The following is a 24,510-nucleotide window of genomic DNA, read 5'->3' as shown; positions in this document are numbered from 1 at the left end:
AGTAAATACCAACAATCAAACATAAGAAGCAGCTGAACAGAAAACATGAAATTCCATAGCAACGATAGTCAAGGTTCAACACGGAAACAATAAATGCCGAGCTTCTAAAATGGTGAAGTCTCGGCTTAAGACGACAGAAAATAACAAAAAATGATAAATTGTAACTTCGCCCTTCACGAGGACGGTGTTACACCACAGAATCCAAGCTAGACTACCACGAATTCCCAGAATTTTACCCCATAAGTATCTAAGTGCGCAGAGAAATGATGTGTGTGCAGTTGCGAAAAGCACCCAAACAGTAAATACCAACAATCAAACATCAGAAGCAGCTGAACAGAAAACATGAAATTCCATAGGAACGATAGTCAAGGTTCAACACGGAAACAATAAACGCCGAGCTTCTAAAATGGTGAAGTCTCGGCTTAAGACGACGGAAAATAACAGAATACGATAAATTGTAACTTCGCCCTTCACGAGGACGGTGTTACACCACAGAATCCAAGCTAGACTACCACGAATTCCCAAACTTTTACCCCATAAGTATCTAAGTGCGCAGAGAAATAATGTGTGTGAGTGATGAGCTAAGAACGAAAAGTGAATGATCCCCGTCTCTCTTCATGTTGTCTCTATTTATAGTTGAGGCTCGAACTTCTAGGATAGTTTTTCTGCTGAATTGTCGATTTTGCCCTCCTAGAAAGTCCTTTAACAAGACACCTTTCTGCTCACAACTGCTTCCTCGATCTCCTGGGTCAGGTTGCAACTGGCTTCTTCACTTCACTTTTCCTTCAGTTTCCTCTGCCTGGTGGATTTTTCCTTCAGTTCCCTTAACCTGACAGATTCTCTACGCACCTGAACTTTAAAATGTGTATTAGTTCACAGAAATCATAGAATTTAACCTCATAACCGATGCATGAAATTAACCTTATCAACATCTTATAGGGATTGTCGTTGACAAAGAAGTCGATGGCTGGGCCTAAACCCCTGCATTGCTGACTGAAGAGTGTCGAGGACTGCAGGACGTTGATGTCGTTATTCGACCAGGCAACACCGAAGTAAGGATACCAAATCCAGAGCCGTTGATCGGCAATGGCTTCGAGTATGATGGTGGGGTGCGTACCTTTGAACCCGGTTGTAAACTGGCCTCTCTACACCGTTGGGCAGTTCTTCCACTGCCAGTGCATACAATCTATGTTGCCCACATTCCGGGGAAGTTGTGCATCCTCCCGTGCAAATCCAACAAGAACTGGCAATCAACTAGAGTTCCCTTCCGCAGATAGGTGTCTCTGAATGTCTCTCTCACTCCCTGACGGAAATTCTTTAGACACTCGCGTCCAGTCGTCTCGCCGACATGAAGATATTCGTCGAACATATCAGCAGTTCCTCCGTAAGCCAACTGTCGTAGGGCAACCGTGCATTTCTGCAGCGGCGACAGACCGAGCCTTCCGGCGGCGTTGGTGCAGAGCTGGAAGTAATCCTAACGGGCCGAAAGCGCATTTATAATGCGCAAGAAAAGTTCCTTCTGCATTCTGAAACGCCGACAGAAAACTGTCGCCGGATAGCGTGGCTGCTCGGCAAAGTAATCCGTGAACAGCCGATTATGAGCTTCGGCGTGGTTACGGTGAATCGCCCGACGACGTCAGATAGGCCTAGGGACTGCCGCCTGTACCAGTTCCTGCTGTTGTTGTTCTGCAATCTCCGCTACGCGTGCACACTTCTGGATAATGATTGGGTTGCTCTCACCGACCTCGGAATTGGAATCAGAATCCGAAATGAGGGCGAAATTAAAAGACATTTCTAGTGGGTGTGTGAAATGAAGGAGATGAGATTGAGGTATTAATAATAGGAGAAGAAAATAAAAATAATAATTAAAAAAACAAAAAAAAGGAAAATCGGCTTCGCCATCTGCTTGAGCCTACGCAATGGAGGCCATGCAGAGCCGATGCGGAGCCGATAGGGCCATCGGCTGAGGCCATTGATCGGCGTGGGGGCGGAGGCGAGGAGGAGGGAGAATCGGCCCTCCCTCCGCAATGTTGGCCGGTCAGAGACGGGAGGGGGGCGATCAATCGGCCTTGGTGATCGCCTCCCATTGTGAATGCTCTAACAACTTTTTAAAAAATAAATTCTTTTTTAGGGTTAGTTACTATTTCCATCTAAAAAAATAGATAAAGTCATAAGTGACATAAGTTTTGTGCAAAGAAGAGACTGAAACTGTTGAACACTTGTTTTTTTGCTGCAAACCTTTGAGCAATCTTTGGTATCACTGCTGCAAATGTTGGGATATATCTTTTTGTCTTCCCATAGATCCAAAGACTTGCCTGCTTTCTTGGGTGGGTACTTCGTTCAAAAGATCTGATAAGCGTTTATGGACCGTCATGTTTTATGTCGTTGTGTGGACAATTTGGGATATTAGAAACAAAATGTTATTCCAAGATTTCAAACCTAACTGGGAGTTCGAGAAGAATCGACTCTTTTGGCGCCTTGGGACTTAGACGAATGGATGGTGCTCGGAATTTCCATTTGCACAGAGGTTATTAGTGGATGAGTTGAAGGTTGTCAGAGGCTGGGCAGGTACAAGAGCTTCATGAAGTGATAGGTTATGCTTACTTTTAGTTGAACTCTAGGATCTTGTTGATTTTACATTCTCTTATGGCACAGTTGTGGGTTTTGGCTTGATGAAGGGATGGTTAATTTGTTACTTTACTGGCCTGCTTAGTTAGATTGTTTTTGCTTGTTTTGGATCTCTTTTCTGAGAGTTAGGGGGTTTCATTTTTGTTGGTGGTCTCATCTTTTGGCTTGCCTTTTTGTAGCTCGCCGTTTTGTGGCTTGAGCATTTGCTTTTCATAAAAAAAATGTGGCATGAGTTTTAATGTGCAATTGGTAAAGTAAAAGAGGAGAGAAAATGTGGTGGAAGTAGTGTTAGTGGATTGTGGGGTCCATATTTAAAATGATGTGTATGGTAATATTGGTTTAAAACTTTCTATTTTTTGAATTAGTCTAATTTTGATTAACGATCCAAAAAGTAAAACAAGTCTATATTTTTGTGGACGTAGGTAGTACTCCCTCCGTCCCACTTAAGATGACGTATTTTCATTTTTGGTTAGTCCCAAATAAGATGACACATTTCTATTTATGGAAACTTTCTATCTTGAATTAATACTCCACATCCAACCACTTTTTCTCTTTATAATTAAATATTCAACTCTCTTTCTCTCTTCATTTAATACTCACAGCCACATTTTCTCTCTCTAATTAAACACATTAACTAACTCCTCCTAAAATCCCGTGCCGACTATGAAATACTCCCTTCATCCCAACTAAGTTGAGACAAAACTTTTAGGTACAAAGATTAAAAAATTGTATAGAAAAGTAGGAGAGAGGAATAAAGTAGGAATGATAAAGAGATGAATAAAGTAGGAAAGATAGAGTAAGAATGATTTGATGTTTTATTTTTTTTTAACAAATTAAATGACTCAACTTAATTGGGACATCCAAAAAGGAATATAACTAAACTTAGTTGGGATGAAGGGAGTATGTCTATCTTTGCCTTAACTAAACTTAGTTGGGATGAAGGGAGTATGTCTATCTTTGCCGGGATGTAGGGAGTAGAATTTAGCAACCTTAAAAGCAAGATCTTTAGGTCATTTTTGCAATCCCAACTTGAATTTGTAATAAATTCAACCACAAAATTTTATTAATTTCACAAATTGACCAAAACGCCACCATATATTTGTACCTACGTGTATAATTTTTAATTAGTCACCAGAACAACGTATGGAATAAACTATCAAGAATAAAATCACGAAGAAAATTTTTAAACTTCAATTCTCATCAATCCATCTTCAATTTCAGTTGAAAATCTTCACTTTGGCGGAAAAAATGGGCATGATGTAAATTAGCAATTTCAAGTATTTATTAACATACTATCTGCATGCAGCCCAAATCCATGAACATGAAACATGACTCCCCTTCAATTCATGCAACCTACTAATTAGTTAAACTCGATTTATTATATAAATCATCCCAATTCATGCTCAAAGATATTCCCAACCTCCAATCTTCTCAAATATGATTGCACTAAAATGGTCCCTCGTGGCCTTAACCACCTTGATACTAAGCTCTACACACCGGCTCCCCACATGGTGCGTTTCAGTCCGAGCCAAAGGGCCCACACCAGCTCCGGCAAGAGGGCCCGCCTCAATCCCATTAGGGCCATCTTCAGTTGCAAGGCCCATCGAGTCCAAATCTATAGTTGGAGTAAAAGCACATACTCCAGTTCAAGTTGAGGGGCCCATTATAGTTAATTCCAATCCTACCCTGGTTGGTGTACCCCCTCCAATTCAAGTGAGAGGGCCCACTCCAGTTAGGTCTAGCCCTACTCCACTCATGTTCGGCACTACCCCAGCTGGAGAGCCCGATCCAGACAGGTCTGGGCCCACTTCTGTTCAAACGGAGAGCTCCACTCCTACTCCAGTTCAAGTGGAAGGCCCAACTCTAAACCGAGCTGGGCCTACTTTAGTTCAGGCGGAGAGGCCCATCCCCAACCTACATGGTGAGCCAACTCCAGTTCGAGTGGAAGGGCCCACTCCAGTCAGGTCTACCCCTACTCCAAGAGATCATTGAGCCGTTTGGAATTGCTTATATTGACCGGTTCGATCGTGAAATTTCAGCTGGTTGAACCGGTTTTTAATTTATAAAGTACTATTTCAAAAAAATGCACCATATGAGGTTTGAACCCTTGATAATTTGAATGTAAGATTAGCAACTTCATCACTCCACCACGTCAATCACCTCTATTGTTGTGACGTAATAATAACTTTATTTATTATAATATATTAACTAATAATATCGCATTTATTCTATATTTAATTATATACTTTTATGAACTAAACTTGTTCAATTATATATTATTATTCTACTTAATTTATTCTATTTATTTTAAGTCTGATTTATATTTAATTATCTTTATTATTTATAAAAATTTTAAACTCATTTCGTCCTGTTATAAGTGAGGTGTTTATTTTGGGTACGAGATTTAAGAAAATTATATTTAGAGAGTTAAATGGAGAGAAATTAAAGAAGGAGAGTAAATAAACTACTCCATTTGTCCCATTGAAGATGGCCTACTTTCCTTTTTGGTTTATCCCAACTAAGATAACTTATTACTAAAAATGTTTATTCCTTCTCTCTACTTTATTCCTTCTCTCTTATTTTACTCTCTCTATTTCACAAACAAAATAAATTTGCATAAATTCTCGTGCCGCCCAAGGAAGTGTCATCTTCCTTGGGACGGAGGGAGTAAGGTATAGTAATTGTGTTATATTTTGCTATAAAATGAACTAACCCACTTTAGGTAGGACATCCCAAAAAGAAATATTAATCGCTTATGGTAGGCAGAGGGAGTAGTATTTATCAATCACCAAAATTTGGCGTTGTCATCATATAAAGATATACTACCTTCGTTCTAAAAAAATAGACAAACTTGTGTTTTAAATGTGCAGTTGGAAAATAAGAGAGATGAGAAAAAGTAAGAGAGAAGGGAAAAAGGTAGTGGAAGGAGTATTTGTGGATGGTGTGTTCCACATTAAATGATGTTTAGGATTATTATTTGTCGAAAACTTTTCATATTTAGACTTAGTCTAATTTTGGAGGACGGCTCAAAATGGTAAAACTAGTTTATTTATTAGGGACGGATGGAGTATTTAATTATGTATTATCTTGGGTATATATTTGTTGGGTCATGTTAAAATGCACGCAGTACTCCAATACCTAACTAATATCAATCATACCCCATTAAATATTAAAATGAGTGGATGATATGAAATCTTACGAATTTCAATAAATAGTAGATAAAATATCAATAAAGTGGTAAAATTGTCAATCTATCATAAATATAATAATTTTTGTGATTTTTCTGATATCAACATAGTGTATTAAAATGATCAACATAGTGGTATAGATATTTCAACACACGTACACGAAAATTTTAACACAATTTTATTTATATTGTATATGCATAATATTGAAACATTTTGATGCATTTATTGAAATAAAATCTGTTTATCAACAAATACGAAAATTAAAAAAAAAATTGTACAATTTCATGATCCGATCATCGTCGGAACATATGCAATTGATATCTTAGAATGGTAATAAAATTTCCTTTAATTTGATTATATTTTTTACGAAAAAATAATTTAAATCTAGAGTTACATATATTTAAAGTTTTAAGATGATTTTGAGGAGAGAAAAAATTGTAAGTTTTAACTACCACATATAAAAATTGACATTAATACCCTTTAATTTATTTAATAAATTTTGAAATATAAAATATAATCCACTTTGACATTATTTAACCACTTGATCTCCTAATCTATAACTATAAATCAGTCCTAGGTTAAAATTGCTAATTAATTAACAAATAATCACAACCCTATATTGGTTTTAATTATATTTATACTTCATTATAATTTAATTATTCAAATCATCTACTAAATCTGATAATATTTTATTATATACTTATATCTTTATATAATTATGTTAATATATACAATCCTATACAAGGGTTGATATAATTGTATAAAATATAGTATTCCCTATGTCCTATTAAATATGAAACATTTGCTTTTCAGTACGAGATTTTATGTAATGTTGTTTTGATAGATAATAAAAAGAGAATAAAGTAAGAGAGATGGAAAAAGTAGAGATGACGATATTTTGATTTTATGAAACGTCTCATTTTTAATGAGACAACCCAAAAAGGAAAATATTTCATTTTTCATGGGACAGAGAGAGTTATGTTATTCGAGTAGTATTCTGGTCCCACTAGTGATTCAACCGGCCAGACCAGTTGAACCGTAAATTAATAGTTTTACCGGTTTGCTTACCCGTTCAATTTTTAAAACATTGATATATAGAATAAAACTAAGGGCACAAAAACTAAATTTGATCAAATGCTAATAAATATAACCAAGGGTAAATCGCCCAAAAAAAATTGTCAATTATAAATTTTCTCAAGTCTAAATTAATGGGAAAATTAAAATAAACATCACAATTATGACATAAATTTTTAAATTAAATTTGGTGATATTTGTGAGAATTTGCTAAAAATGAAATATGCCCAAAAACAACATTTCTATCCAGCCCAATCAGAAGCCCGGCTAAAAGCACAAGCAAATTTACAAAAGTAGCCTTTGTTTCTTCAATTCCTTCTCAGCTCTGGAAGAAATATAGCTTTCATTACATCAAAATATTAAAAATTCAATTGCACAGAAGAATGATTCCAGAACAATGGGCGCCTCCATGCAACTCTCAATGCACCCACAAATACGCTTCTCTCGTTCAAATTCCATGTACATTTTGTTTTTTGTTTGAATAATTTTTAATTTCTCTGTTTTTTTCCCCATTTTAATGTCGATTCTAGATGTTAGGGTTAAGAAGCTTTGCTCTTTTTCTAATTCAGAAATTGATTACTTTTTCCATGTTTGATGTGGTTGATTGTGTCCGATCATACTTGTAGATTGTTAGATTATTCTCGAATGATGGTGAGATTCAATTTGATATCAACAACATCCATTTCCTGTTGCATTAATGGCTAATGATGATGAGTTTCTGTATTCCGATTCCAGTGAGAAGATGGAGATTTGTTTTTCATTAGTTTTAGTCTTAGGCCTTTGAATCTCCGATCAAAATTGGGTAAAAACTGTGTTTTGAGGGTTGTATTGTGACAGCAAGTGTTGTTATGCGAAAAGGGGCTGTTTTGTTTTGAATCTATATAGTGTAGACATCATTGCTCTTTGTGGGAGAATTTTGATGCAGTTAGGGCCGGCGAGGTATCTCTCGGTTTCAGTCAGTTTCCATGTCTTCAAAGAATGTAGACAACGGGGACTGAGATTTTTGTCGCGGGAGACATGCTAGTTTGAAGCACAGAATGGATTTGGGGGTATTTCAATACTTTTGAGATGAGAGTAGATGATTTTTTCATAGTGTTATATAACCTCCAACAGTTAATTATAGCATTAATTTTGCTGTTGGGTTTTAGTCTTTTAGAACCTCTGTTCTAAGTGTTTGAGGGTTGTATTGTAAAAGCTGTTGTTATGCAAAATGAGGCCATTTTGGTTTAATTCTATATAAGAGAGACAAAGTTGATGCTTGTGGGACAGTTTTGAGATATCATCGTAACAATAGATATATTTTTGTAATGTATAACCTCAAATTTGTAATAATCGTGATGTTTTTGAGCCCCATATGTTGTAGCCTGGGAAGGAGAATTGTGATGGTGAATGATTTATTGTATTTTTCCCAGTTGGGCACTTACTGATGTTTCTAACTGTATCTTAGTTAAATCATGCCTTTATCATTAGAAGCACACATTAGAGTTCTTGAAAATTGTGGTATATATTTTTGAAAAAGACATATAACAACTGAATGGTCGCCCCTAGGGTGTCTTTTAATTATTCGGATGACCATTTCGGGTATCGTCAGTTGCATTCAATGATAGAGGATGCATATATGTGAGGGTTTAGGGAGAATGGTTTCAGGTACAAAATAGGTAGAAATTAGAATGGCTCATTGTTTGAAAACATTGACTCTTATAAGTCAGTTAATATACAACGTAGCCTGTATTCGAGTAGAACTTTCTGTTCCTAATTTTGCCGTTTGTTGTATGAATTTTTCTTTATCTGATTAGCCATGTACTGATTTCGTTTAGGGAGAGTATTCTGCAAAAAGGGATGTGATGCTGATGGTGACACATGGGATGAATGTAAGTTTGAATCTGCACTTCGATTTATTTGCTTATAAACAGACTTAAAACAATGTGGTATTCTTGCTTTATAATGAATTTATTAAGAAACTCTGATGCTAGTGATGTAAACTCAGGTGTGGGAGAGTGCGACGAGATATGCTACAAAGACCCTGTCCTCAAGGACAAGCAGTGGAGCGCCTATATTGATCGTTCCCCTGGTTCTGTCACCTACTCAGAGGTTCATGCCACCTCAACTTCTTGAACATTTCTGCTTTCTTGCGTGTGCCTAATTTCCTTCTTGCTTTCAGGAATGCTTTCGTGCTTGCGTAGCTGGCTGCAGTTACAAGGTAAGTAAAGCTCACTTTGGAAACTAAATCGGTCAAGATAAATATTTAATACAATGCCTCAGTATTGCTTCGTTCTTTCGATTTGCAGTTCGATGTTCCTGAAGAGAAAATGAAAGAAGTTCATGGACGACCAACAAAGCCTCCACCGATGCCACCTGCTGCTGAGTCCAGACCCACTCCCGTATCCATTCGTGTAGGAGATGAGGTTCTGAGCACTTCTGCATAAGCATAATTGGACAACAATGCCGTTTTGATTCTTCACTGGAAATATCTCAACGAGTCATCGAACATTAATAGTAACATCGTTTAGGTCAAATTTGCAGCCTTGCAGCTTTGTTGAAGTTACTAGTTAGGTTGAATAGTTTGATTGAAGATTGGATGCCCAGTTTCGCAATTTTCTGGGAATATTTATGATGATGACAAGTTTTAGGGCTGACATTGGATGGATTTCTTACTAGAAGCATTACTTGATGGTGGTTAGTTGTAGAAAATTGAGCTAAGAAAAGTGTAACTAATTGTAATCATAAATGGAACAGAACTGTCAAATAATGAATTTACAAACAAACAATCTATGAATCATCAAACTCAGAGCAGATGCAGCCAGCTTCTACATCCAACTTTTTTTTTAGATTTTAATCATTCCTAGTACTTCCCTCAGAAAATCTTCTCAAAAACAATATTTTAATACCATAAATCTCAAAATATGATTTACATATGTTCATCTATGAAATGGCTCTTGAGGTATTAGACTGCTGCTCTCAATGCTCCTCTTGCTGCCTCGCGCTTCAGCTCTGCAGCTTTCCCGCTGCCTCGAAAATACATGTAGACTTGCTGTGATATGAGAGAGGGTTATTAGATAGGAGGTGAGAACCGTTCCATTTTGTATAAGAAAGTGATGTTGTGCTCGTACCTGTATGACCCAAATGCTGAGAACTGACTCGAGGCAGAAAAGCCCGAATCCTATGAAGTAGAAAATCTGTGTAACAAACGATGTTGAATAAGTAACAGTGCATTCTCTAGCTGATAACTCAAGATCTGAACAGCGTATATATTGAGAATTGAGAATAATATAAAAGGCCAACTAACCCCGACTAGCACGTGATCGCCTATGACATCAATTGCTGGGAGGATACCTCTGCAGAAATAACGTTGAGGACAATGTGAGAGAACAACTTACCAAATGAAGAAAAAGATCGGAGTTTCAATTTCAACCGATTCTCTAAAATTTTGTCAACAGACGGGGTCAGATAAGACAATATATAAGTAAGACGAAACATAAAACCCATGGGGCTCCATGAAATCGAAAAAATTAACAGATATTATGCACATTAAGTTAGGTGACCTACGTTAGAGATTTTCCTCTGAAAACGACAGGAGGTGCAACTGAAGCAAATATGCAGAAGCCAATGTGCAACTGTAAACAAATCAATTTAATCAAACAATATTGTGCGTTCACTAGAAGATGGAAATCCATTTCTGATTATAATAAAATCAACTTACCATGTAAAGCATGAAAAACCATCCAAACTTCATAGCACTTTCAGTCCTGTTACATATAGTATAGATACAGACACAGTCAAACTATATGTAGATGAGATATAATGCATCTATCCACATAACCTCAAAGAAAGACGATTGTCATCATCAGAAGGAATTCTGATCATTCATTTTTTAATATCCTCTTCCCCCCTTTGTAAAGAAGAAAAAAATAAAAAGGGATACAGATATTACCAACCTAAAAGCGCGGTAAAGTGGTCGATACCATAAAACATATGCTCCTGGAACCCCAGATATAAAGTAGATAATAGCAAGAAACCAGATCTTTGCATCTAGTAGACATACAGCTCTGGTTAGGAAACCACTTAAAATACACATACCAAAAGGAAAGACTATGGGATCATATAAAACTAACCTCCCAGTTTAATCCATGCAGTAGTTACAGCTACAACGTTCCAGAGAAGGGCAAAACAGAGGCCTGTTGTTCAACAGGAAAAGAAAAAGGCATGATTAGCTGATTAGCATCAAGAATATTCAGTGAAAAACTTCTTGGAAGTGATACCAGAGGCTCGTGCCAAGGACCGAAATCCAAGACAGAGAAATCAAACCAGCAACATGTAAAAGAAATTAAACCAGTTACTTCAAGGTAACATAACCTTTTGAGACTGGGGTCATGTATTGCATGGAAACAATTTGGCAACTCTAATTTATTTAAAATTATAAGATATTTGCACAATTCAAAAGGTATTCTTCCAACAACTATAAGTCATTAGCAGCCAAAATTAATCATTGACCTAACTCTGTGCACAATCAATATGCCAATTTTCCATAACACAATCTTCTGGAGCTTACTTCAAGCTGTATGAAAAAATTCAGCTCTGACTTAAGATGCTAATTTTCCAAGTCTGTGAATGAAGGATGTATAAAACGAGAAAAAGCTACAAATTTAAGTAACCAAAAGAGCATCATATGAATAAAGGTTTACATACCCAAAAAGGTTGTAAATGCAACATACTGAATCTTCTGCAAATGAATCGGTATTTCATTCGCAATGTCATGATGAATGATAGGGAAGAATGGAGGCCAGTTTTTCTCCTCAAGAACAATACCAGCTGCAAAGGGGAAAAAAAAGTTTAGAGCAACACTGCAACTCTTCTTGGATTTGCTCCAATTTCAAGATGGTCAAGAAAAGCAGACTCCTCTTAATTAATGGTATTGAGATATAGTAATAAGAACATCCAAATCGAGAATATAAAGCACCTCGTGCAGCAGCCTCTTCTTTCCGCCTAACTTCCTGCAGAGCATCATTAGAAATTGAAAACAACATTCAGTATCTAGACATGCAAATATCAATCTTCAGCAGCAGTTTCTTTCTAAAACACATTTTCCAGAAGTAATAGCTATGCACGTCTGTTGTCCAATAGAAGATAAGTTATTGGCCTTTTACATTTTTGTGTCCATCAAGCATCATGTAAGACATTGTATGAATAATTATAACAGGCAATGCAATCCTTACCCTTAAATATTAACTTTTGTATAGAGCTATAATGCACTCAAAGAGTTACATGATTAGATTTGCGGAAAATGCAGGGAACTTGGGAACATATGGACTTATACTGAAAAAAAATTGGTTTCAGAAGAAAAGGTGGAAGTGAATGAATAAGACTATACACTGTATGAAGAATTTTTTATCCCAGAAAGACAACCAAACATAGTTCCCAGATTGAGATGCTTGCTGACTGATAAAATAGTAAAAGTTCAAAAAAAAAACAAATAAACTTCAGCAAAAAAAATCCTTAGAATTTTAGAAACTGCTCCTCCAAGGAATTAATGGCCAGAAAGAGGAATCTACATTCATTCATGCAAAAACCAACATCAAGAATGTTAGCTCACCAAGAAAATAGTATTACTACTCATTAGAGCATTGGTAAGCATCAATATTACCTGTTCCCTTCTCTTGAGTTCAGATTCCTTGGCCTGTAGCTCTTTCTCTTTCTTTTTTAGGTCCTAAATTCAAAATATTATTTTATTAGAAGCCATGGAAGACATTCCAATGCGGCAAAAAATAACCATTGCATGATTTCATGTTAAACTATTTACTAAAAGGCACATACAGAAGCACTATCCAGAGGAATATCGACTGGTGCAGTAGGATTATAGAAATCAGCAGGCTCCGGCGGGAGGGGTGAGAGCCTTGAGTTTATAGCAGGAGGAACACTTCCAGAAGTCTGAAAAAAATCATATCTAGTTGATTAAGAAACAATTCAATCCAAACATATTTTGTCCAAAATTCTGATGGTGAGTATAAATATGATACTATATGTGGGATCAAATATGCTGCCACCTGACAGTATGTCTACTACAGAATCTTAAAAGTGAACCACCACATAGGAAACCTAACTGGATGGGGAGCTGATTAGATCGCAAAATAATAACTGGTAGATGTCTAAACACAGAAACAGGCTTTTAAGATTTTCCCCAAATAAATAGGCTGTATCTCATTCATCATAACTCCAAATATATATAAAAAATTGGCTTTGACCATTCATGAGTAGAAACTATAGACAAAAATTGCATCCTCACTAAATGCATTTTACCAGGCAACACAACCATTATTACAAATCCCCAGCCCATGCCAGCAAAATGGTGATGCACTAGAATTTAGTTCACAAATTTTACAGAACAAATCATACTAGTACACAAGAACTCTTCCCTATAGTGGTGTGATTATAAATGCAGGAGAACTCTGAGAGCTCTCTCCAAATTCCAAAAGGAAGAGAATTAATAGAAACCCACAGTATAGAATGAGCCTCCACTAAATTGTTGTCCCGATGCCTTTCCTCTCCCTCCATTCTGGATATAAGAAGATACACAAGCATGTCAATTCATTTAAAGTAAACATAACCTACAAACATGCCAAAGAACTTAAAATCATAATAATAAAAAATAACTGGAACACTTTCTGATAGATAATAATGTGAGAGCTCTCTGTTCAGCATTCACGAATTGTTTGGATTCAGATATTCTACAAGTTAACTGCATCAGCTACATCTCTTACTCTCTTAGTTCCAATTTTATTAGATCCAATCAATTAAGTCAGATCATCATCGAAACCCCTACCTTCAACTTCAACTTCAAATTCAAATTGTTCAACTCGAGAGATATTTTACAAGTTAACTGAATCAGCTACATCTCTTAATTGCATTTTTATTAGATCCAATCAATGACTGCGAAATCATGTGATAGTAATACACATACAAAACCCTAAAACAAATCACTAAAAGATCAGGCCACACAGTCAACCAAAGTCAAATCATCATCGAAACCCCTATCTTCAACTTCAAATTCAAATTGTTCAACTCGCGAGCACACGAAATTACATTCCCAAACAATTAAAAGCAAAAACAAAACCACAAAACATTCAACGATTCATGGAAATTGAAGGCGAAACACTTACAGCAAATGGATTCACTTCTTCTTCCTCGTCAAATGGATTCCGATCGTAATGGCCTGCCATATCCTAATCGACTGTTTCCTTCAACTAAATCCGCTCACAAACACTAAATAGCAGATTTTGTAGATCCAAATAGTGCGATCCAATAACAATAGAGAAATGAAAATTTGGTTGAAGCTTATGATGGAAGAATACTAATGTGTACGGGATTCAAACGGTTGAAAAGAATCAATAGAGAAAGAGGATTGGTCTGTGGTCAGCGACAGCGGCTATGCTCACGGTTTATATTTCAGACTATATCCTATTAAAAATGAATTTTCAATATACCTTTAAAATAAAATGGAGAAATTTCAGAATATGGGTCTGATTAAGGTGAAACGTTTCTAAAAGTGGAAAAACACTCCCGCTATTTTTTCCTTTCTTATATTACTCTATCTTTATTAATTCACAAAACAACACTATATAAAATTTCATGCTAAAAACCAAATATTTCATATTTAATGGGACAAAGGAATATTTTACTCCATTCGTCTTCCATTAATTGACACTATTTGATTTGGCTCGAATTTAAAAATATATTGGAACTAGAAAGTAAAGAGAAAATTAATCTATACTAATCTAAAGTGACAGTGTGATGAAAAGTCAGTATTGCCCTTTTTGGCGGGAAAAAATACAGAATGTAAGAGGGTTCTTTTGGTAAATCCAGCTGGCTCAATTTGGAGTTATTAGAGGGGGAGAGAGAGATAGAGGGGGCAGCTAATCTGCAGCTATCTGCAGCAATAATAGCTATCACTCTTGAGCAACATAGTCTATCCCTCCAACAATAATAGCTGTCATCTTGAGCAATGCAAAAGGTATTCTGGAGAATTGGAAATAGCAGATTCATTTAGAGTATCAAGTACTCCATCTTAACATGATAACATCCTTCTATAAATACTAGAGAGTGAATATGTGAAAGATATCTATGCTAATAAATAAAGAAGCAAAGGAGAACAAGGAAGCTGCAACGGGCTGAAAATCTACGAATTTGATTGTTATTAGGTTTATACGGCGAATTGGACGGCTACACAGCAGCAAATGGTGGGGGAGATTGGAGGGAGATCAAGGAAGAAATCGGGCGGCATGAACTGGGTGAAATCTGGCGAGTCAGTGACAGCTTTAGGGCAACGACGCCGTCGATGCGGTGACTACCGGCGGTCGACTGACGGCGAAACAAGGAAGGCGATGGATGGGAGTTGTTGTGCAGAGAAGTGGGTAGTGGCGATCCAAGGAGGGTGAGGTCGGCCCCTCCCCCGTCTGATTTTCCCATACCTTGCCCGAAAATCGCCGTGGCGCCTCTTCCTTGGTATCTGGCGCTGCCCCAGAGAAGAAGATGTTGATCAATTTGCTCTCTACAAAATGATGTTTTGAAGCAAGGTTTTTCAGCGCCTCGCTCTTTAAATCCGTCCCTTCCGATCCATTTCAAGTTTCTCAATTGGCCACTGGAAGTGGGGGGTCGTACAGAGAGAGAGGCAAGTAGGCGAGGGAGTGAGATATTTGTTGCATTCATTTTTGTTTATAAACTTTCCCGAATGCCAGCATTCTTCTAGAGACATTCCATTCAGCCCAACATATCTAAGGAGTCGAAAATGGATTGTAATGGTGATGAGGTGGCGCTGAGATTTCAAGATAATATGTCAATAATGAGGTTGTAATGGTTTATCCCTTTTTTAGTCGACTATGGTGATTTCTTTATTTTAATTTCTGTAGAAGCAGAGGGAGGGATTGACGGCGTGGGTCGGGGCTGAAGGAGGTATGTGTTGGAGAAGGAGATGGTGTGCCGGTGTTTGGTGTATTGGCGTGTTTTTTCATGTAAAACCATTTTAGTTTAGTTATCAAATTTTTTTGCTTTAAACGTGTTTTCGGTTAATAATCAGTATTATTTGGCCATTTTATTTAATTAAATCTGGAATTATTTATGTATACTCTAAAATATTTTTCGTATTATTTATGTATACTCTAAAATATTTTTCGTACATTTTCTTTATGTTGATATTGATTTAGAGACGATCCCTTTTCTATTTTCCTTTACTTATTTATTCCATTTTTGACAATTTTCATCTTAGAAGTTTAGTAAATGCTCCCTCCGTTCCATAGTAGTGGAAGTATTTTTTTCCGAACACGGAGATTAAGAAAAATATGTGTAATGTATTAAATAAAAAGATAATAAAGTATGAGAGAGGAAAAAGTAGAGAAAAGAAAGTAAGAATGGGGGAAAAGTAAGTGGGAATAAATGTGTTGACTTTTACTAAAATGAGAATAAATGTGTTGACTTTTACTAAAATGAGAAATGACTAATGTACCAAAATGATAAAATGACTCCACTATTACAATACTAAAATGAATATTATTATGAATATTATCATGCATCATAAAATTATGAATATTATCATGCATCATAAAATTTTGTACACTTACTGAGTTCTATTTCTTTTATGTCTGTTTCATAAAAATACTTTTCATATTTATAATAACTGTTTTTCTCATTCTCTTTTACTTTAAGGTTGCTTTGTGAAAGAGGTAGGGAATGGAAGAACTTATAACTAAAACTCAACTCACAAAATAAAAAATAAAATTTCATATTGAATAGGAAACGCTCTATTTAGATTGGGACCTTACATTATGGTTTTTTTAAGTGTACATACTGATATTATATCTTATTTCTACTTAATTATCTTATTCTAATTAACGCATACTCTTTAATCTTTTGTCTCACATCTTTTTCTTTGTTATTTTTTTTTACTCCACTCATATCAGAAATTAAAACTGTATAAAATCGTTTGTTGAATATGAAATGTTTCATTTTAAAGTGGGTTGAGAGAAATACATTGCTCCTTTTGTTATTGCTTATAATGTTTTTAATTGCTCCTTGGAGGAATTGCACAGTTCTGAGGTTGACAAAAAACATGCGACTTTTGAGTGTTGCATCTTCTGATGAAGTTTCACAATTGAAGGAATTTTCTTCTTGGGTTGCTTCTATTGGAGATGGAGTTGTTGGTGGTCCAAATGATGGTGAAGTAACTATTGATCTTCCTTCTGACATTGTTTTGTCTAATTCTGGGGATCCTCTTAGAACAATTGTTTCAACGATATATCCGTCCTATATGAATCATGAAGAGTTGAGTAATTGTTTGCATGATCGTGCCATACTTGCTCATACTTTAGAGGTTGTTGATGAGGTTAACCAATTCATGATGTCGTTGGATCAGTCTCAGTGTCGAGTTTAATTGAGTTATGATAGTATCTCAAACTCAGATTTGACCTCAAATGGCTTAGCTGAGATACATTCTAATGAATTTTTGAATAAGTTGAAGTGTTCAGGTACACCTAATCATGAATTGTTGTTGAAAGTTGGTACTCCTGTGATGTTGTTAAGGAATATAGATCACTCGAATGGATTGTGTAATGGCACCAGACTGGTAATTACGCGTTTGGGTGATTATGTTTTGGAGGGACAAGTATTGGGTGGCCATAATGTTGGTCATAAAGTTTTGATTCCCCGAATGTCTTTAATACCATCTGATCCAAGGTTGCCATTCAAATTCCAACGACGACAATTTCCTTTGGTTGTGTCGTATGCAATGACCATTAACAAAAGTCAAGGTCAATCTCTGTCTCATGTTCGATTATTTTTACGAAAACCAGTGTTCAGTCATGGACAGTTGTATGTTGCTATATCTAGAGTTACGTGTCGTGGAGGTCTCAAGATTTTAGTTTGTGGATATGAAGATGATAATAGAAGCGACGCTACTGTTAATGTTGTTTACAAAGAAGTTTTTCAAAACTTATGAACTATTGGTTGGTTTGTTGTTGTTTTCTAATTTTTCTCTTTAATCTCTACTCAAATAACAGGTTCTTTATTTGTGTATCTTATTCTAAGTAATTCATACTCTTTGATCATTAGTCATACATCTCTTATTTGTCATTTATTTTACTCCACTTATATTATAAATTAAAATTGTATAAAATTGATTGCCGAATATGAAATATTTCATTTAGAGTTGATGAGTAAATTCTTCATTTATTATAAATGTTTTATTTATAATCACGTTTATATTTTTGTAAATCTTTATATTGTTTTTAATTCTTAGTTTCTATATTTCATTAAAATTTATATTCATTATTTAAAAATTATATGCTCCGTGCATAGCACGGGTGTAAATACTAGTTAAATATAAATTGATACTTCTTTATATTGTATTAATTTTATACTACTCTCTTTGTCCCTATTTTTAGTCTATCTTGTGTTGAGCACGGATTTTTAAAAAATAAAGGATAGTTAGTGGAATGTGAGTTTATTTTTATATAATAATTATATAATAAAATATGAGTGAAATGAGTTAATTAAACATGGAGCCTACTTAATATTTTTTTGGTGAATTTTTATGGTGAAAAGTTAAGTGGACAATAAATGGAGGATTGATGAAAATGACAAAAGTGGACGAAAATATGGAGACGGAGAGAGTAATAAAATAAGAGTGAGATATTTTTAAGTATTTTTAATTTTAAAGTATTACTAATTTTTATTTTTAAATATTTTAAATTTTAATGTTTTTAATGAAGTAATTATGCATTATATATGTCTTGTATATCAATTTTACAGTAAAACAATGAATAGAACAAATTTGGGAACGTGGAAGTGGGTGTGTAAAATTGGATATGAAATTGAAAACATCAATATTTGATTACACAAAATATTTGGATTTGGAATTGAATTACATTCCAAATATCTCAATTCCACAATTTAAATTTAATATTTAAAGTATATAATTAGAATTCTAGCTAGTTATAAATTAGATACATTCATTTCATATATAATATCCATAGAATACACACTCACATAAACACACTACAAATATTGTACATACTATACGTACTATACATAAAATAGACACACTGCACACACACATATAAACATATCTTATGTGTTTGTATAGTGTGCACTATGGGTCCGTTTGTCTGGCATGTTAGGGGTAGATAGCCTCCCTTATCTACCATCAATGTTTTAAAAACCGGACCGGCAAGCGAACCGGCGTCATTACTGGTTCACTGGTTCAACCGGTTCACTGGTCGAACCATTGGTTGAACCGGAATACTGTTTATATATATATTTATTTATTTAGTAGTAAATAATAAAATTTAATCAAATGTTTTATCAATAGATATTATAGTATTATACATTTAATAGTATTATTATAGAAAACAAGTCTTGTACTACTATATTAGAATATTTAATGACGTTAAGTTTAAATACAATAATAAATTATAATACACAATATTAAAAATTAGTATTAAACTCTATGTATAATTATAAACTCCTATATTATAAAACATTAGTGATTGTAAAAGTATAATTAAAATATAAGAAATATATTAAAATTAACAATTTCTTAAAAGAATATATAAAATTAAAATGAATTATCTTAAAAGAATATAAAATTAAAAAGAATATATTTTTAGTGAATGATAGAATTTTATTAATTTTTTATCAACAAATATAATTAAATATATAAATTATACAAGTAGTAAGTTATTGTAAATAAAAAATTTAATATTTATGTATTAAAATAAATAAGTTCATAGTATTATTTTCAAAAAGTAATGCGGCAAAATAATATTATACACAAAGATATATGAATAAACATAAATTAAAAACATATATTTAGTAAATACTCCTAGTATATAATCAAATAGTAGTAAACTTTTAATATAATTAATCACATATTCTTAATATACATATATACATATTAAACACGAATTATTAGTTTATATTGATAAATATTTCGTGTTTAATATATGAAAATAATTTATGTTCATATTACTACCAAGAAGTCTTTGTGGTGTAGTGGTAGAATTGTTGGTAAGTTCACCGGGAGGTCTTGAGTTCGACCCATATCAAGGCCAAAATTTTAGAATAAAATTTTGAAAAGCATTTGAACCGGTTTCCGGTTCCCGGCCAGACCGGTCCGACCGGCCGGTTTCGGCGGTTCATGGCGGTTGAACATGTCACTGGTTTTATAGTGCTAACCGGACCGGACCACCTACCGGTTCGCGGTTGAACCGGTTGAACCGGCCGGTCCGGTCCGGTTTTTAAAACATTGTCTACCATAATTTCCAGTTTGTTTGACATGTTATGACTCCACACGACTTGACATTCAATTTCAAGACCCGACACTATAGGTGTTTGGTATTTAAAAAATATAGATATCTCTATACCTGTAACGCCCGTACTTTTTAAAGTACGAATTTGAATTTTATGTAGCGAAATAATTGATAAAATTATTTCGGAATGCTATGCTTCTCGATAAATGAGATTTGGATAAATTATGGTTTATGTGTTTAATGTGAAAAGGAGCATGCTTGTTTTATTTTTTTTTAATTGTGAACGATGGGAGACATGTGGAAGGTCTCGTAGAAAGAATGACGATGAAATTGCTATTTGTTTAGCAAAACGAATGAAATACGTGGAAAGGAATATATGTTTCTATGGATAGTGATGCACGTAAATCGAGGAACGGTTGAAGGAATATTATATTTGGAACAACACCAAATATAAATTATGTACGATTTCCCGTACTTTAATTTTTGGTTATGAAGAACAAGATAACAAAATAAAATAAAGACCCGTGAATTTTAAAATACCACGTTTTTAGAACGAAGGATTGACGAAACTGCAAAAGTACCACGTTTTTAAAATACGAAACATCTATCCTTAGATGATAACTTAAAGAGAAAGAATTGTTATGACTTTTCCTTATGGAAATCGACAGGTATATGCACGGTAGCACGTATGACTTTCTCTACGCGTTTTATCTTTCTCTACCTTGCTTTATTCTTTTTCTGCGACTGGTTGCTAAGGGAACTTACTTTCATGTAGATGGCGATCATGATCCACACACCGCTAAGGGGAAGGTACGTCAAGAATGGACTGCGGGCGGTGGAAATGTATCGCTGGTTCGAGAGGGACGAGATGGCCCCTTTGATATCTTATGTCGCCGACTACTTGACACTATGGCGGGACGCTCATGGCTGTGGAGTGAGGCACTATGAGGGGATTAAGAGGTTGATTGATGGACTATCGACGCCTTGGAATAGGTGGGACGACGAGGCTTCACGGTCATACATTTGGCATAAGCTCCCCGACTATAGTATGCAAGGAGACATGCATGGTTTGGTGAAGGTCCTCTTGGAAGCCCTGGTCGATGCTCGTGACGGACCGCCACCCTATGCCCCTCCTAGGAAGGAGGCTTCCTCATCGAGTCTCAGCCCCTACAGCGGGGGTCGGTATGAGAGTGAGACTCCGCAACTGAACTTCCCCAAGAGGAGGAGGCTTGGGATGCGCACCTCCGCACCTCCCGCGACGGAAGTTCTTGTGGTCGATAAGCATATCGACGTCGCTACTTATGTGCAGGAGAATGATGAGGAAGAAGAGGAAGATCCTCTCGAAGATAAGGAAGAACCCCTTGAAGACGAGGAGGATCCCATGGAGGATGAGGAAGACCCCGAAGAAGAGCCCCTTGAAAGGGAGGTTGAGGTTGACAGCGAGGAAGGGGTGAATTATGAGAGAGCTCCCGAGGAGTAGTGTTTCTTTTGCTGTTTGTTAGCTTTTGAATGTTTTGTTTTGACGAACTATGTAATGTTTCTTTCGAAGTTTTGTTTTGTTCTCTTGTTGCAAAGACCTTGTGGAATCACGTACCTCTTTTGTTTGAAGTTAAATAAAGTTCCGTTGTTTTACCGTTGTGTTCGTTTTGCCTTGTTGTGTTCGAATGGGAAAGTTTGTGATATCACTTTTGGAAAGGTTGTGTGGTGTGGTGTGGTGATGGTAAAATTGGACTTTAGTACTAATGCATGTGTTGAACAGAATGTCTCCCCGACGTTCAGCCGTTCACCACGAGAATGAGGCAAGCAACGAGACCTAAAGCAGTGTGGGTCCTGAAGGACAATCACAACCACCACCACCACCTCCACCACCGCCACAGCCGAAACTGAACATCGAGAAGGAGTTTCGAAACGAACGTCCTCCCGTGTTCGATGGAATGGGAGATCCAACCAAGGCCGAGACCTGGATTCGCGCCATAGAACGCATCTTTAAGTTCTTAAGGTGCACCGACCAGGAGCGCCTATCGTGCGTGACCTACCAGCTCATCGGGTTCGCCAAATTTTGGTGGGAGACTAAGCAGCGGACAATGACGCAAGAGCAATTAGACACCCTGACGTGGGAAGACTTTAAGGAGGAACTGTATGACAAATACATTCCAAGGAGCTACCGCAAGGCAAAGGAGGCCGAGTTCTACAACTTAAAACAGGGGCAGATGACCGTGACAGAATATGACCATGCCCTATGTGACATGTCTCGATATGAACCGGAACAGGTAAACACTGACGAGAGGATGGCGGAAAAGTTTTGTGCCGGTCTGAGGCACGAAATCAGGATGGCTTTGGCATGCCGTGGAAGACTCTCGTATGCCGAGTCGTTGTCTCGTGCATTGGACGTGGAGGAAGCGATTCCACGGGAAAAGACAGTTACACCCACTACTCCAACACCGCCGACCCCACAGCAGAATTTTCGAGATAAGAGGAAATGGGACGGGAACCGCGAACCCTTTGACAACAAGAGGTTCCAGGGTACCCCAAACTCTTCCCGGGGAAAAGGAAAACAAGCTACTCCATTCCAAAGTAGAGATTTCCGTCAGAGAGCACCGCCTTGTGCCAAATGTCAGAAGAACCACATAGGAGAGTGCAGAGTCGGGACCAACGTGTGCTACAAGTGTGGTGGAGTTGGACACTTCGCCAAGGAGTGCCCGAGCAACAACACTGGAGTTGGGGGAACACCGAATGGGCCTCGAGGGAATCCTACACCACCTCAGCAACCGCAGCAGCGTCGCCAACCATACCCAACTCAAGCTAGGGCTTATGCCTTGGGACGCAAGCAAGCTAAAGCCACACAGGGAGATCCAAAACAAGATAATCTGGCAGGTATGGGAACACTACTTGACATGCCTATCGCACTCCGGCGTGAATGCTTTAAGACTACCTGTTGATGAACTTGAACATAAGATGAACGTGAACTCACCGGTAGGAGGCCTTGTAGAAATTTCACAATCTTGCTCGAACATAGAACTTGTGGTGGGAGAACTTAGCTTAGTGGCTCACAACTTACACATTATGCCGATGGATAACGTGGACATTATTCTGGGGATGGACTGGCTAGCTGAGAACTATGCCACCATCCGATGCCAAGAAAGACAAATCTCATTACAAACCCCGGGGAAGGAGCCCTCTACCTTCCACGGGATTTCGATGAATCAGCGGACTTGTGTAATATCGGCACTTCAAGCAACTACGATGATTAGAAAGGGGCGTCCGGCCTATCTCGTGTATCTACAAGGACATGACAAGAAAGAAAGGAAAGTGGAAGATGTGGTTGTAGTACGTGAGTTTCCCGACGTATTTCCCGATGCTTTGTCAGGCCCTCCGCCTGACCAACAGTTGGAATTTACTATCGATCTGGAACCAGGAGCCGCACCAGTATCGAAAGCACCATATAGGATGGCACCGAAGAAGTTGAAAGAACTCAAAATCCAGCTACAAGAACTACTGGACTTGGGTTTTATCCGACCCAGTGTATCGCCATGGGGAGCACCTGTGCTGTTTGTGAAGAAGAAAGACGGGACACTGAGAATGTGCATAGATTATCGGGAATTGAACAAATTGACTCTCAAGAACAAATATCCTCTGCCGAGAATAGATGACCTGTTCGACCAACTCAGGGGAGCAGGAGTATTTTCGAAAATGGATTTAAGGTCAGGATATCACCAGCTGAGGGTACGAAGGGAAGACATACCCAAGACGGCATTCCGAACAAGGTATGGGCATTATGAGTTTGTAGTAATGCCGTTTGGACTAACAAATGCACCGGCAATATTTATGGATTTAATGAATCGAGTATTCCATCCATACTTGGACAAGTTCGTCCTGGTATTCATAGATGATGTGCTGGTTTACTCGAAGGATGAAAAGGAACATGAGGAGCACCTAAGGATCACGTTGGAAACAGTACGAACGGAGAAGTTGTACGCCAAGTTCAGTAAGTGTGACTTCTGGCTAAAGGAAGTGAATTTTCTGGGGCATATTGTGACGGCCGAAGGGATTTGAGTCGACCCTGCAAAGGTGGAGGCCGTACAACAGTGGAAGGCGCCAAAGACCCCAAACGAGATTCGGAGTTTTCTTGGACTGGCAGGATACTACCGGAGATTTATTGAAGGATTTTCTAAAATCGCAAGGCCAATGACTCAACAACTGAAGAAGGGGACCAAGGTCAATTGGACACTGGAGTGTGAGACTAGCTTCCAATTGTTGAGGGAGAAGTTGACCACCGCACCTATTTTAGCCGTGCCGGAACCAGGGGTAGACTATGTGGTTTACACTGA

At 36.9% G+C, this 24,510-nt stretch overlaps 3 protein-coding genes across 3 annotated transcripts; 2 read left to right on the top strand and 1 right to left on the bottom strand.

The window, feature by feature from the left end:
- Positions 1-4,065: 4,065 nt before the first annotated feature.
- On the top strand, positions 4,066-4,620 carry LOC121786657 (pollen-specific leucine-rich repeat extensin-like protein 1). The gene has a single exon (XM_042185293.1). It carries the CDS (start codon positions 4,066-4,068, stop codon positions 4,618-4,620), a length of 555 nt encoding a protein of 184 aa, XP_042041227.1.
- Positions 4,621-7,208: 2,588 nt separating this feature from the next.
- On the top strand, positions 7,209-9,528 carry LOC121787503. The gene is made up of 5 exons (XM_042186239.1): positions 7,209-7,349; positions 8,708-8,761; positions 8,878-8,981; positions 9,052-9,090; positions 9,179-9,528. Exons 1-5 carry the CDS (start codon positions 7,274-7,276, stop codon positions 9,314-9,316), a joined length of 411 nt encoding a protein of 136 aa, XP_042042173.1. The 5' UTR covers positions 7,209-7,273; the 3' UTR covers positions 9,317-9,528.
- A 59-nt stretch (positions 9,529-9,587) lies between these two features.
- Positions 9,588-14,317, bottom strand: LOC121787502 (secretory carrier-associated membrane protein 3-like). The gene is made up of 13 exons (XM_042186238.1): positions 14,045-14,317; positions 13,384-13,440; positions 12,702-12,815; positions 12,532-12,594; positions 11,848-11,881; positions 11,577-11,699; positions 11,003-11,065; positions 10,826-10,919; positions 10,591-10,636; positions 10,437-10,504; positions 10,177-10,225; positions 10,001-10,066; positions 9,588-9,921 (listed from the first exon to the last, which is right to left on the bottom strand). Exons 1-13 carry the CDS (start codon positions 14,102-14,104, stop codon positions 9,835-9,837), a joined length of 924 nt encoding a protein of 307 aa, XP_042042172.1. The 5' UTR covers positions 14,105-14,317; the 3' UTR covers positions 9,588-9,834.
- Between the last annotated feature and the right edge of the window lie 10,193 nt (positions 14,318-24,510).

The sequence above is a fragment of the Salvia splendens genome, chromosome 22, assembly GCF_004379255.2.
Source record: "Salvia splendens isolate huo1 chromosome 22, SspV2, whole genome shotgun sequence".
Taxonomy (NCBI): domain Eukaryota; kingdom Viridiplantae; phylum Streptophyta; class Magnoliopsida; order Lamiales; family Lamiaceae; genus Salvia; species Salvia splendens.
This window is presented reverse-complemented; position numbering and strand designations above follow the sequence as displayed.